The sequence below is a fragment of the Cydia pomonella genome, chromosome 26, assembly GCF_033807575.1.
Source record: "Cydia pomonella isolate Wapato2018A chromosome 26, ilCydPomo1, whole genome shotgun sequence".
Taxonomy (NCBI): domain Eukaryota; kingdom Metazoa; phylum Arthropoda; class Insecta; order Lepidoptera; family Tortricidae; genus Cydia; species Cydia pomonella.
The window spans coordinates 1,980,025-1,995,219 of NC_084728.1; the positions used below are offsets into that span (position 1 = coordinate 1,980,025).

At 40.5% G+C, this 15,195-nt stretch overlaps 1 protein-coding gene across 1 annotated transcript in view; it reads left to right on the top strand.

Moving 5' to 3' along the window:
* The first annotated feature begins 2,415 nt into the window (after positions 1-2,415).
* The window catches only part of LOC133531829 (angiotensin-converting enzyme-like), a 46,629-nt gene continuing 33,849 nt past the window's right edge, over positions 2,416-15,195 (top strand). The window contains exon 1 of the mRNA XM_061870222.1: positions 2,416-2,727. Within this exon, the coding sequence (XP_061726206.1) occupies positions 2,656-2,727 (72 nt within the window). The 5' untranslated portion in view covers positions 2,416-2,655. The remainder of the gene's footprint in view (positions 2,728-15,195) is intronic.

A 15,195-nucleotide genomic window follows, 5' to 3' on the forward strand; every position in this document is an offset into this window, starting at 1 on the left:
AAACTAAGAAATCTATCGCTCTAATATAAATCTTAGTTCTTCACTGGCAGCGTCAACTACATGATAGACGTCATTTAAATAATGCCAAAGAAAAGTCGCGGTAGAGTGGTAAGTTCAAGATATTTTATGTATGGTAGTATGGAATAACAAACACCTTACGACAAAGACCAAGATGTCTACCAAACTTGTGTCTTGAGCACACTCTTGTACGGGGCCGAAACCTGGACGTCGTACACTAATCAGGAACGCAGACTTAACACCTTCCACATGCGCTGTCTTCGGAGTATACTAAACATAACATGGAAAGACAGGGTTACTAACGAAACTGTGCTGAAGGTTGCTCAGCTTCCTAGCATTACCGCGCTACTTAAACTGAGATGCATGCGGTGGCTAGGGCATGTGCAGCGCATGGACAGTGCTCGTTTGCCCAAAAAGACCATGCTGAGCCAAATTGCATTAGGCAAACGGAACGTGGGTCGACCTTGGCTCCGCTTTAAGAACTGCGTAAAGCGCGACATGGTTGCGTTTAATATCAATTGCGACTCATGGGAAGAGCTCGCAACAAACCGCGTTGAGTGGAGGAACAGCCTTTTAAGAGGTCGCGAAACCCATGAGAGGTCCTGGTTTCAAGACTTGGCCCGAAAACGGGCATTAAAACAGACTTGCGATGAGGGTCGCGTCGGTGCGGACCCTCAGTTTATTTGCCATAAATGTGGGCGATTATGCCGTTCAAGAATCGGTTTGTATAGCCACGAGCGGCGCTGTCGCTAGATCATAGATTGCTTAAATCATCTATAAAGATGTACAAGGCCTGATGATGATGATGATGACACATTAAATTACTTAAGCATTACCTTGAAACAGGGTATTTTATTGTAAATTCACAAAGTGGTTGTACAGATGGTAAACTTACAAGCTAGGTCTTTGTTAACCCTGTTGTGCACTGCAATATAATTCTGCAATTTATCTTTAATAATAAATACATTTTATTCTCATAACACATTGATGAAACATCCAAAACGGATTTCACTGTCCGGACTCCGAAGTAAGAATTGACTTTTGACTATCAGTTAGTTAAAAAATCTAAACAGTATAACTACCACCAGTTTGACACTGACATATTCGTTAGCGTGTGCTGTGCGTAACTTACTTTCTATGCATCTCGCTCTTACTCGCACACTGCTAAGGCAGTCGTGGTAAGGCTACAGAAATATACTTTCAGGGTTGTTGAGGTAAAACTTTTAAGCCCGCGTGATCGCCATATCTTGTGTCGCAAGTTTTGCGCGGCGGCCTATATATTCTGTTGCTTTGATTCTCCTGTCTTTATCTCCCTCTTACACAGCAGGTCGTATCTTCATATATACCGGATGTGGCCTGTAACTGCAAAAAATTTAACTGAAGGCTGTACTCCTCAGACTAAACAACATCTGCTCAGCAACTTTTAGAAATAACTTGTATATTGATTTTTAGAATTTTTTAAAGTTTATTCTAAGACGCAATGTTTTGCGAATTTTGTCATGTTTAAAGCGTGACAAGAAACGTCAATTACACTGATGACAGTGTACAGATGGTAATATTTATTTTGTATGAAAAATAGGAAGTCTAAACACTTCATCATTATTAAAAGTCGCTGAACAAATGTTAGTAAGTTTGAGGAGTACAGCCTACATTTAAATTTTTTGCTCGTGTTACAGGCCATACCCGGTATATATTTAAGATAAAAAAAAACTTTATTCCCACTGTCTACTGTGTAACTAGTCTGTGGCGTTTATTCTATGGCGCGTGCCGGTATGGCACGCGATGGCGCGACGAGCGCCGCGTGCGCATCGCATTGTAGAGTACGGATGTGTCTTGAGATATATTTTTTGAGATTTACATACTCGTATTATTCAAACTTACAGTTAACCGCTACTACTTACTTTGGATTGGTTACAAACGTGAAAAACGGGTTTTTCTAGGTAGGTATATTCGTCAACTATTCGAGATGACTTTAACCCTGTTTTTATATCCCAACCCCAAAAATGCTTAAATATTTGCTGTTTAATATAAATATTTTTTTTTTTCGCAATTTTATATTTATTCAGTGTTCAGAACAAAACTATCCCGTATTCTTCTTCCTCGCGCTGTGACGGCATTATTGCCATGGCCCATAGGAACCTGGGGTCCGTTTGACAACTAATCCCCTGAATTGGCTTAGACTTAAGCGACTGCCATCTGACCTTCCAACTCAAACGGTAAACTAGGCCTTATTAAAACTATTCCGATCCCGTATAAACATAATATAAAAATATATATTCTACTTACATAACACTCCGTCATGTCTTAAGACTCATCCGCCGCCGTATTCGCTCCCCGCCACTCCCTCGTGCTCACCAAACCATGCAGAAAACAAAAGCAACGGAAATATGCCTCCAGTCGACGACAAGAAATAATGCGAGACAGTTTTCTAACCGAAAAACCCCGTTACGAAAACCCATCCGCTCAAAAACCTGGCTGAACGCGCGAAAATCATAGCCCGCGACGAAAATTAAAAAGTTAAGCTGTCAAATTTTCCGCGCGCACACGATTAAAGTTTTAAATTTAGTGTTGATGAACATAAATGATTTATGAACGAAAGTTTTTAATGTTGTAATTTGTAAATGAAGTTTTTCAATCATGGATGGCAGAGTGGTGTTGCTTTTTGCTTTCTGCACATGGTATGCGAGTGCACAGGAGTACTTTAGGATGGTGAGCATTGAGAAAATTATCTAGATTAAAAAGTTAATGCGTTTCTTTACACGTGAGAAGTGTATTGACACGATATTGTAGAGCAATGTCACATATTTTTTATAAGATATATTTTTTATAGTTAATGTCTATTATATTTTCTAGTATTTAATTTGCACATATTTTATATGCAGTTTATCAAGTTATTCATTTGTTTACGATAATTCTAAAATATCTTTTTTTAATAGAATAGAGTCACGCGCACAGCTAGTAGTGCAATAAGAAATGATTGAGTTATTTATCATCAATAATTAGTGTAACTTTGTAAATTCGACCACTTAAATCATTCTGAGCCCCTAGTGTAAATTTATTCGATTTCGTGACGTGACGTACGTACGTTTTGGAAACTCAAAATCCCATACAAAATGACACTTAACGCAAACGCGTACGTCACGTTACGCCATCGAATAAATTTACACTAGGGGTACTGATTGTAAATTGCATTTTCAATTCACTTTTTTTCTGCGTTGTATAACCGATTTATTTATTCTAAGATTTATGATTAGTCACATGCAATGCGTAATAATATATTGGACGAAGCACGCAAAAATATCTGAGTCTTTTATATTCGTTACAAGAGTTTGCTTTTATTTGGTTTCAGTATGTATGGATTTAGAGAGCCTGCATGTTCACATACATCAATTGAGCAGTTTAGGTATTAAAGAGTCCATTGTCGTTTTTAACAGCAAAATTATTAATATAAAATCGGCCAAGAGCATGTCGGGCCATGCTCAGAGTAGGGTTCCGTAGTTACTCTTCCGTCACAATAAGCTAAACGGAGCTTAAAGTATGATGGATTGTTAACCAAGGGATGAACTGTGGGTGTACGTCTTTTTACTATGAAGGGGAAACTTTTTGCGATAACTCAAAAACAGCTAAACTGATCATATCCGCTATAGTTTTCATTTAATTTCTTTCTTAAGCTCTACTTCCAAAATTTTTTTTCATATTTTTTGGACCTATGGTTCAAAAGTTAGAGGGGGGGGGGGACACATTTTTTTTTCGTTCGGAGCAATTAACTCCGAATATATTCACTTTATCAAGAAATGTTTGTTGAAGACCCCCATTAGTTTTGAAAGACCTTTCCAACGATATCCCACACTGTAGGGTTGAAGCAAAAAAAAATGGTCACCCCCACTTTACGTGTAGGGGAGGTACCCTAAAAAAAAATATTTTTTTAGATTTTATTGACAGACAGACAGACAGACGCACATGGCGAAACTATAAGGGTTCCTAGTTGACTACGGAACTCTAAAAAAGAGCATGTGGGGCCATGCTCAGTGTAGGCTCAGGTAGGTAGTGTAGTGGTTAGTTACCATTCTGTCAGAATAGGCTAAACGGGGGCTATTAGTAAATATCAGATACATTACAAGCATAAAGGAGTACCTTCGCAACGCTTTGTATGTTACAAGGTATTATTCTTACAGGAGATTACACTTATTCTATTTCACAAATTAATGTTACATATTGAGTAGAAAGATCAATTTTTATTTTAAAGAGCACATCTTTTCGTAAAAAGAGTACAATCTGGGTCTCTTCAAGGCTAGGGTAAATAGGTATCTCATAGATAAGCGTGCTCCACCGTAGACCGCATCATCACTTACCATCAGGTGAGATCGTGGTCAAACGCCTGCCTATCGTTATATTAAAAAAAAAACCACACGGTGGGTTTATTAATAAATTGGCCACCATCGTCTTCCTGGGGCTGTCCCGACTTTTTGCCATGGCTCGTGGGAACTGGGCAACTACTAGCCAGCCAGCCAGCCGGCGTAGCCAGTTTTTACGAAAGCGATTTTTTTTACCCTCTAACCCAGGACGGAAACTAGGCCTTATTGGGATTGGTCTGGTAATTCGGTTTCCTCGAAATTTTCTTCACCGAAAAGCGACTGGTAATTTGGTTAAAATCATTTTCGTTGTCTTGTTTTATTGTCCCCATAAAATGTGACGAAGTGGAGCTTCTTGTATGAGATGTTTTTTTTATGTCAAGACCTATCTTTATTCGTAATGTTGTTAATAATGTAACCATTTAAAATAAACTAACTAAATTAAACCTACTACTACTACTACTGGCCTTAGCGTCTATTTCAGACGATCTATAGTGCAATGTCCGCAAAACATCTTTTTTGGTGACTGAAAAGACCAATGCGAGAGCGGCATACTCTGCCACAGAGCTGGCAAGGGAAGTTCGCGACGGACTGTGACGTTTCGCTACGATGCCTTTTTCCTTTTTGTCTGCTAGTGCCGCAAACCAGGCCTCGTCGCAGAACTTGCGACCATCTCCAACGCACTTGCGCCACTTCGTTCGCTTTTCCGCAAGCTTCTCCCAGTTTCGGTGGTCGATCTTAAAAGCTGCCATATCCCTCTTGGCGCAGTCTTTAAAGCGAAGCAATGGCCTCCCAACATCTCCCAAATTAAACCTAACAAAATAGAAAATATATACATAAGAATATAAAAACCCCCCTCCTATGAAAAGTCCCCCAGGTCTGTCCCCTGCGGAAGGATGCCCATAAGGCTGGCTACGTTCCCTCGTTGAATGGCAATGCCTATTCTTTGGACTAGGAATGAGCCAGCCCTAGGGTCACCCGTGGTCTCCAGCAGTTTTTTTTTTAAATTCTTGTAAAGAATATGGGCGTCGTTGCTCCACGGCCCAATTTTTTAAAATTTTACTAATGTAAAATAAAATCTACAGCTAAAAATACATACAATAGCACTCGACTTTTTTTTATTTATATGACTGATAGAAGACTGATACAAACACAAGAAAATAATTTTGACCCAATTATCAAAAAAATATATTACTACGGTATTCGAGTTTAAAATACGGGACAGGCCGTTGTTTATTAAAAATAAACATTAAATTTGTTTATTACTAAAATTTGGCAAAATCAATTTAATAACCTATGGGTGGAAAAACAATTAAAAACTTATAAATAAAAAAATTGTCCCAGATCGAGACCGCTTGGCAGGGTGCCCAGAAGGCTGGATGCATTGCCCCTCTGGATAGCAATGCTTATCCGCTGGGCGAAGTACAGGCCAGCCCTCCGGTCACCCGAAGCCTCTATAAGGCGTTTTGCTAACTCCTTATAGAGGCGGCGCGCGCTAGGCCCCCACGGCCCTAGGGTTTCAACCCCAAACGCCGCAAATATGTAACTACTGCCGAGGTTGACATACTTGCGACGCTTGAGGCTTTCGGCCGAGGATGCAGCCGCACCAGCGTCAACTTTGGTGCCTGGAATATGGGACGGTGCCAGGGTATCTACGCATGTAGCATCCCAAACAAGGGGCCGTCCCATACTCCAAGGCACCAACGTCATTCCATCAGGCCTCTTGCCATCATCCCTGACCAGGCCGTTTGGCTCGAGGAGCGCCGGCACCTTGGCACTAACAAAGGCCCTACGGATGACGTCATTGATGCTGGCGTGCCGAGGTATCCTCCCAGCACTTCGGCTGCAAGAGAGGCCGTGGTGGCCTAGGTTGTCTACCATGACGCCGCATTGGCATCAGTGAGGCATGTTTGTAAAGCATGAGGCATTTTATAAAACAATATTAAATAATATAAATTGCAACATTTTTTTTTATTATCTGGAAAGGAAAATGTGAAATAATCAAAATAGGTAATTTTATCATTGAATGCCATTGAATCATAAAATTACGGGACAACCTGTATTGGTTTCGCCAAATTACAGGACAATGCAAAATACGGGTCATACGGGACATCTGGTCACCCTATATGGGACCAACCCCGAAATCGCGAAAAAAAAATTTACTCACCCATAGAAATAAAGAATAAAAAAAATGTCCAAGTCAGACAGCCAAAATGTATGAAACAGCCAATTCTTTTTTTTAACATGATAACTTAAGCCCCTTTTGAGTTATCCCAAAATCCCGGTCTAGCCTAGTGGGTAGTGCACTGCCTATGAAACCGATGGTCCTGGATTCGGATCCCTGTAAGGGCTTTTCTTTGTGTGATGAGCACAGATATTTGTTCCTGAGTCATGGGTGTTTTCTGTGTATTTAAGTATTTGTATATATCGTTGTCTGAGTACCCACAACACAAGCCTTCTTGAGCTTACCGTGGAAATTATTTAATCTGTGTAAGAATGTCCTATAATATTTATTTATTTATTATTTATTTATTCCCTTCATGTTAAAGCCGAAAAAAGCCATAGCGCTGTGAATGTGGAGCACTGGGCACTTATACCTTTTGCTTGTTATGTACCTACATCAAAGGGCCTACCACGAACCACGTTCGACGTGTTGCCTCTCTGTCGCACTTATAAATTCGTACATAAGTGTGATAGGGAGGCAACACGTCGAACGTTGTCCGCGGTAGACCCTCAGTAGCTCTCCGAAGCCTTGAACGGGTACTATTAGTAAATATCATGTAGCTACGGGTACGGGCTCACGGGTACTATTAGTAAATATCATGTAGCTACGGGTACGGGCTCACGGGTACTATTAGTAAATATCATGTAGCTACGGGTACGGGCACACGGGTACTATTAGTAGGCTACATGATATTTACTAATAGAATAGCACCCGTTTAAGGCTACGGAACGCTACACACTATGGTCCGACATGCTCTTGGCCAGTATTCCTATATGTATACGGATCCCTTTGTTTGACATAATTATTGAAAGTCATAATGTAATGATAGTCAGATTATCATTAGTCATAATTCTGAAACCGTTAACATCTCAGGATTTTCGACAGGTTATCCTATAATAATAATAGGTTTTTTTTTTTTTTTTTAAAGGTTAATATGTGTCGAGTGAAGACACAGGGCCCTCGCTAGGGATACGGGCGACCCTGTGCCCGCGGTGACGTTTGCGAAATGCTTTTATGATTTATGCGATGCCGGGTCCGGCATCACCATCAGTCAAGAGGCAATGGTGATGCTCGAGTTGAAGACCCGGCGTTGTTGTTGTGAGTTTAAATAGAACCATGGTCCCCGCGTTAAATACGGGCGGCCATGGTTCCTGGTTGAGATTTGTTGAGTTAGTTGGTTGAGGTTAGTGTTGCGAAATATTTGAAATTGTAGATAAGATTAATTTTGAAATTTGCGATTTATTGTTATTTGTTGAATTGTTGAAATTAGTAGATAGATGTTTGATTTTGAAGATGGGGTTTATGTTAGAGATTTTTGGTTGATTATACGTAATGGGACCGCAGTAGGTGTTATAATAATACTTAACGGACGCTGCTGCCCATCCGTCGGTTTTCCCTTAGTCGCCTTTTACGACACCCACGGGACGAGATGGGGTGGTGCTATTCTAAACGCCGGCACCACACGGCGGAATAATAATAGGTTAGGTTAGGTTTGTTTTATGGCAATCCTGAAAAGTTACGCGTTTCTGAGAAAAAGTAAATTTTGACTAACGTAAATGCGGGCAAACAATAAATTATGACTTAAAACTTTATTGAAACAATAGAGACCCGTTCAAGTATGTACCTATATAAGATTCTTCGCCAAAAGGTACCAGGCTTAATAACAATAACGTTTTCCAAGTCACGGTACTAAGCCCCCTAAATGTCACACGACACTGTTTTCAACCTTCACGGTGTGCGACCATAAATTCACGAAACAATCGACCAGTATTACTTGAACTACATTCTTGAGACTGGGGACCTAGCCAACATGACAATCATTGAAAAAAAACACCAACCGAAACTTAAAAAATGTATGGAGGACTCTTCGTAGGACGTACATCCAAAAGAGAGGTGTGGGCACTGTGAATGTCATCTCACTTTATGTGGTAGGGCACAGCACAGCGGATGTCATTCCAGATCTAGAGCAGAGCCCAACTGGGGAAGTACATCCACCTTACAGAAAACCGCAGCCAAATAACACTCATAGTGTTCCTGCCGGTGAGTAAGGTTGCCAGAGCTCAACGAGGATGCGGAGTTTTAGGGTCGGCAACGCGCATGTAACTCTGGAGCTGCAGGCGTACATAGGCTACGGAGACTGCCTCATCAGGTGGCCTGTATACTTGTTTGCCACCGACGTAGTATAAAAAAAAGCATCTGCCAACCCAATACATTTATACGTTTCGTTATCGCGTGGTGATGTAACGCTTGCCATCTTAGCTAGGCTCCTGGGCGGCTACCGGGAAAATCGAAATTCGTCAATTGCGGGGATTTTTCTCTGTCACTCTAATTACGTCTTAGTGAGAGTAAAAGAGAAAGATCCCCGCAATTTGCGAATTTCGGTTTTCGCGGTAGGCCCCCTGGTGTCGAGATTTTTTGATATCACTGAACATTTTGTTATTATTTTGTACTAACGGGCAGTATTTGTATTGCTTAGAAAAGGTGGAAATTTTACTGTCTCGGGTGACTAGAACTTTCGACACCATTTTTCCTGTTAACAGGTAAGTCTCGGTAATTAAGCTGGTACCCCGCAGTCACAAGTTCTAATCTCGACAGAGACAGAGATTTTTTCTCGCTTGTTTTTCTGCTGATCTGAGAAGTGAACAATAGTACATTTCGATGCTAGTGCGGAAAGTATGTCATTACTACTTTTTACAAGTACTTTTTTTAAGACAGAAACAATTGTAAATATAAAATATTATACTATTATTACCTAAGTATCGTTATTTACGATTATTTGTGTATCGTATATTTAAATTGTATGAAAACAATATCGAATGTTGGCTTTGGAAACTTAAAACATTCTTGCGGTGAGAAAAAACGCCTTTTTTTTTACTCTAGCTCACGCCCTTTTTTGATTATACATAATAGCGTTTTTCGCTTTATGTTCTTAAATCGATACGCAGCTAGGGACCAGACTTATGCTGGTAGAGCAATGAAACACATGGAGGTGAATAGCAAGTTGACCGACTTGCCAAATTGCGTAGCTGAATTAAATATGTAAAACCTCGCACGGTCACGACATGCCTTCTTTTTTAAACGACTGTGAAAAGACATACGAAATGGTAGTTTATAGGTACAATAGTGGCCCGAATATTGGGGCAGACTTACATGCTTCATTTTTCTTATACCACGTCGGTGGCAATCAAGCTTACGTCCCGCCTGATGTTAAGCAGTCACCGTAGCCTGCAACTCCAGAAGTGCGCGTTGCCGATCCTTTAAAAACCTGTAGGTACACTCCTTTTTTGAAGAACCCCATACTGTAGCCCCTCGGGAAAACCTCGGAAGGGAGCTCATTCCACAGCCGGATTGTCTGCGGGAGGAAATTCCTCTTAAGCCGCACAGTGCGCGACCATTTAGGTTCTACGGCATGAGGATGAACACCCTGCTGACGGCGAGCGGTGCGGTGATAGAAATTGGCCGTTGGCATCATGTCAAACAATTCCTCAGAGCACAGCCCATTGTACATTGTAGATTTGCTTGAATGAAAGATTTTAATGGATATTGGTTGAACGAAACATCGTCATAGAGCGGCACCGTGGGCATATTAAACCGGACAGATTTTAAAGGTGTATTCTTGACCGCATAGATTAAAATGTCATCAAAGTTACCTGAAATCGATCTTGTTACAATGACAATTATTGTGGAAATTCGTTTCTGTAATAGGGAGCGTGCATGAACTATAGGAGGCAACACAGGAGCCGTCAGATTTTTGGCGCGAGGCGTATATGTGACGTTTATTGTTCCGATGTAGCCCAAAAGATGGCAGAACCTACTATGCACAAGAAAACACGGGACGTGTAAATGTACATGTTTATGGTTCCGATTCAGGCCACAAGATGCCAGACCCTCCAACGCGCACGGTCCCTATAACTTCGTGAAAAACCTCTTTATAGCCGTTACGCAGCCACTATGTGACTTGATTTTTTCACCACAAGAAATTGCCGAATTTGACCAAAACCCATAGAACAATTTTTGCTCCTTATGACCTCAGGAATGCGTGGTTAAAATCTGTCGGGCTTAATAGGCCCACGTATCATGGAGCCAGAGAAAACCAGTGGTCGGGTTATCATATCCTCCACACAACAGGCCACACACAGGCTAGCACACACTGTGCCCAAGATAGAGGAGCTTGGAGAGCACTGGTGAAGAGTGTCCACATTCGTCACGGCCCTCAGCCATGAGGATACGACAAGGAAGAAGAAATTGTTTAGTATTATATAGGTACTAGGTAGGCCGTTGACGAAACCTGTTGTAGATATATATTTTGTAGGATATGTGCATAATATGTTGAAGCGTGTTGTGGATGTTTTTTGCTTGTTTACGTATATATTGACGAAGCCTGCGTAGTGGATCTTGGCAGATCTCCCTTCGGTCGTGTCTTAATTTACCTATCGCCAATCGTTGCGAATTTCGTACTTTTCGCATTTTTATCGTAATGTACTATTATTGTATGGTTAACTCGCGTCTTTCCTGTATTTAGACTTCGTAAATTCAAGAGAATCACTCAATTTTCGCTGCACCATTACAAATAGGACTCAAATAAGAAAAACTAGATATATGTAAGAAGTAGTTATATGTACCCGGGTCGTTTAACTTTTTATTGTTTTATCCACAGAACAAAAGGGACCTTCCAAAGTGTGTTTGACCCAAAAACTAGTTGAAAAATCGTATATCATATAAGTATCTGTTTTATTGTATCATGGTTTGTCCTAGATCCATTTTGTCCTTTACAAATCATGTCAGCAAGGTCATCAACTCAATTACGTTGTAATAAAAGGCGTCATTTCTTTAATTCGCTTCCTGTCATTTAAGATCATAGCGTGACTGAAAACGACAATAAGTGAGCTAGTGCGCATATTCTTCATTGTTTTCAGAGCCAGTGCAATAGGTATTATAGTATCGCCCCTATGATGGGACTGGCACCTGGAGGCCTACCGCGAAAACCGAAATTCGCCAATTGCGGGGATTTTTCTCTTTTACTCTCTCTAAGACGTCATTAGAGTGACAGAGAAAAATGCCCGCAATTGACGAACTTCGATTTTTGCGGTAGGCCCCCAGTAATGGGATGGTATAGACAAATCCTGTGAAACAAGTATTTACCAGTTTTTAATCGCTGGCAACATTTTACAGTAAACAAGAGCTAAAGAGCTGCTTAAGTTTAATTTTTCATTGATATTTGTTAGTTTGAAAAATAATTACTGGAGCAAAAAACCATAGTTTTAATTTGTCTATAATATTGACACCAATTGCAGTAACTTTCATTAAATACATCGAAAACATAAAGGACGAATAAGACATTCAACTTTTAACGCATAAAGCGATAGAAATACTCCAAATTTTCTCTTAAATGTTCCATGATTATTGCCGATAATATGCGAGTAGAGTCCATCTAAGCTAGGGTTGCCACCTTTTTTCTACAGCAATATAGTTTTTTTTTTCAAAATATTGAAAAAAAAAAGTATTTACCGGGTAAACGAAAAAAACCGGCCTAGTGCGAATCGGACTCGCGTTTCAAGGGTTCCGTTCATCACACAATTTTTAACAATATTTTTTTGACGTGAAACGTTAGTAAAACCCGAAAGGATTGGATCAAAAACCGAGATGTAACGGAACGCAGTGGCTTAAATCTGTGTAACTGTAATAGCTACATGGATAGCTTTTGTTTTGATGTTTAGGAAAGGAGCCATTACTTGGAATTGAATGTACAGCTGTCAGACTAGAAACGATGCATTCGGAGCTAAAAAATTTATTGCGGTATGTAGTTACTGGTATCATCAGTCCATGGATATACATATTTTGAAAAAAAGTGATGTTATCGGATAGGTCTTACTACTTTAATTAATACAAAAATAAAATAGGTAAGTACGTGAAATATTAATATGTTATATAAGTTTTTTTTACAGATACCTACTGTACTGTTGAGCCTACTGTGTGCGAAAATTAGCTCGAATAGCAAGATCAAATACAGAATAGTGTCCAAATACGAAGGCCGAAAGCTCGTAGCGTCCAACGGGTAGGCGATTCCCGCAATTTGCCTACGTATTTTAATAGCGAAGGCCGAAGAGAGAGATGCTTGAATGTAGTAGGTACCTAGGTACTCAAACACGGAAAATTAGTACAAGTACCTAATCAATCATTGCAGACATTGCGGCTGTGATCCAGATACAGCCTAGTCGCATTTTTGTCTTCAGTGCAACTCACACTTAGGCCCCATACGCACTATGCGGCCAGCCGCGTGCGGTTGCGGCGGACCGCTTAGTGCGTTCAGTATTTATGGTTGCGGTTTCATACATTCTTAACCGTCATGCGGCTGTCCGCACGCGGCTAGCCGCTTAGTGCGTACGTAGCCTTAAACTTAAAGGTGTGCATCTCTCGGTCACTTCTAGCCTTCTGGCCTTCCGCCCTTACTGGTGCTAGGCCTTTGGCCTACGCAATTAAGATACTTGGATTCTGTGTTTAAGCAGCTCCCACAGCTCAGCCTTCGGCTTCGCGTGTAGGTAGGTGTGCTTCTCCCGAACGCTTCGGGACTTCGGCCTTCGCATTTAAGATACCTGTGGAGTTTTCAGGAAGCATGCACAGGTCGGAAGCTCCGGGCCTTCAGCTCTACACGCGGCTCGGCCTTAAGTCATCGAATTCAGACACTTATACTATTGTTTTTTATCTGAGCATTAACCTCCCGCAGCTCGACGTTCAGATTCAAATTCAAATATAGCAATAAACACTTAAAATGGCACTAACGGCCTCGGCCGCGGTTAGGCAGGCTTCTTCGGGACGTTTCGGGCCATTGCATATAAATCCGACTTACGCTTGACTGTTAGATTTCTAATAGGTTTTCCTGTCACCTTTAGGTAAAAAACTATTTTCTGTATTTTTTTCAAAATTTTTGACCTATTAGTTTCGGAAATAAGGGGAGGGGATGGTCATTTTTTGCCTATTTTCTTGAATAACTTCTAAACTTCTCATTTACTCCCCGAAAGTGGCCCCTAAGTTAAAAATTTATTTAACGTAGTGATTATATGCTCTTTGTTTATTTGTTGACGTTAGGTGTCCGTCTTTGGGTCACATCACATCAGGCAGGCCGTATGCTTGTTTGCCACCGACGTAGTATAAAAAAAAAAAAAAACAGACTTACATATGTGTACCAAATTTCAACTTAATTGGTCCAGTAGTTTCGGAGCAAATAGGCTGTGACAGACGGAGAGACAGACCAACGAGTCATCCTATAAGGGTTCCGTTTTTTCCTTTTGAGGTACGGAACCCTAATTACAACATAAGCCAAAACAGCCGGCCTAGCCAAGGTGACAATCGCTATCGCTTCGACAACGAATCGCTTTGTGTCTCTCTATCACTCTTCCATATTAGGGGGCGTCCATTAATCGCGTCATATTGTATAGGGGGGGGAGGGGGTCAGCAAAAAATCACCAATGATCACCACAGGGGACGGGGGGGTATGGACACGTATCACGTGTATTTTTTTTTTTCATCTGTGCTATACTGTATTATAGTCAATAAAATAAAAATAATAGTTTTCCGCCCTTATTATCCTTCACGTGTACTTAGGTTCATTTGTTAGAAAACTGTTCTTTAGTTATCGAAAAAAATACACGTCATATTGGATGGGGGGGGGGGGGTCCTGAAAATATCACCAAAGATCACCATGGGGGAGGGGGGGGTCTAAAACAAGCCAAAAACGTATGACGCGATTAATGGACGCCCCCTTAGTGCAACAGTGACAGTTGCATTTCGATCGCTACGGAGCGTAAGCAATTTGCACGTTGGCTACGCGGCCAGTTTCCACTTATAGTTATAGCTAAGGGGGCGTCCATTAATCGCGTCATACGTTTTTGGCTTGTTTTAGACCCCCCCCTCCCCCATGGTGATCTTTGGTGATATTTTCAGGACCCCCCCCCCCCATCCAATATGACGTGTATTTTTTTCGATAACTAAAGAACAGTTTTCTAACAAATGAACCTAACTATTATTTTTATTTTATTGACTATAATACAGTATAGCACAGATGAAAAAAAAAATACACGTGATACGTGTCCATACCCCCCCGTCCCCTGTGGTGATCATTGGTGATTTTTTGCTGACCCCCACCCCCCCCCTATACAATATGACGCGATTAATGGACGCCCCCTAATACAAAATTTCTTTACTCCGAAAGTACAATTATTAGGTATTTTGAATTTAAAAGTTGAATTTAACAGTAACATTCAGTAAATAAGATATTATACGAGCGTGATTAAAATTATAACAAGCATAATTTAGAATTTGGAAAAAATACAAGAACAATTTTCAATTTAGAATTTTAAATTTCAAACAAGGTAGGTACAATTACAATAACAATTTAAATACAAAATGAGAGAAACAAATCTATTACACTTATGCTCGAACAAATCAATGTATAATATATAGTACAATTGAATAGAATATAGTACGATGCATATTATAGTACATAGTACGGGTGGCAACCCTACTCTAAGCTAGTAGTATTTTTTATTTTACCGTTCTGTCGCCATGCATGATTAATGTGTTCATACCAAATTGCAGCTTTCT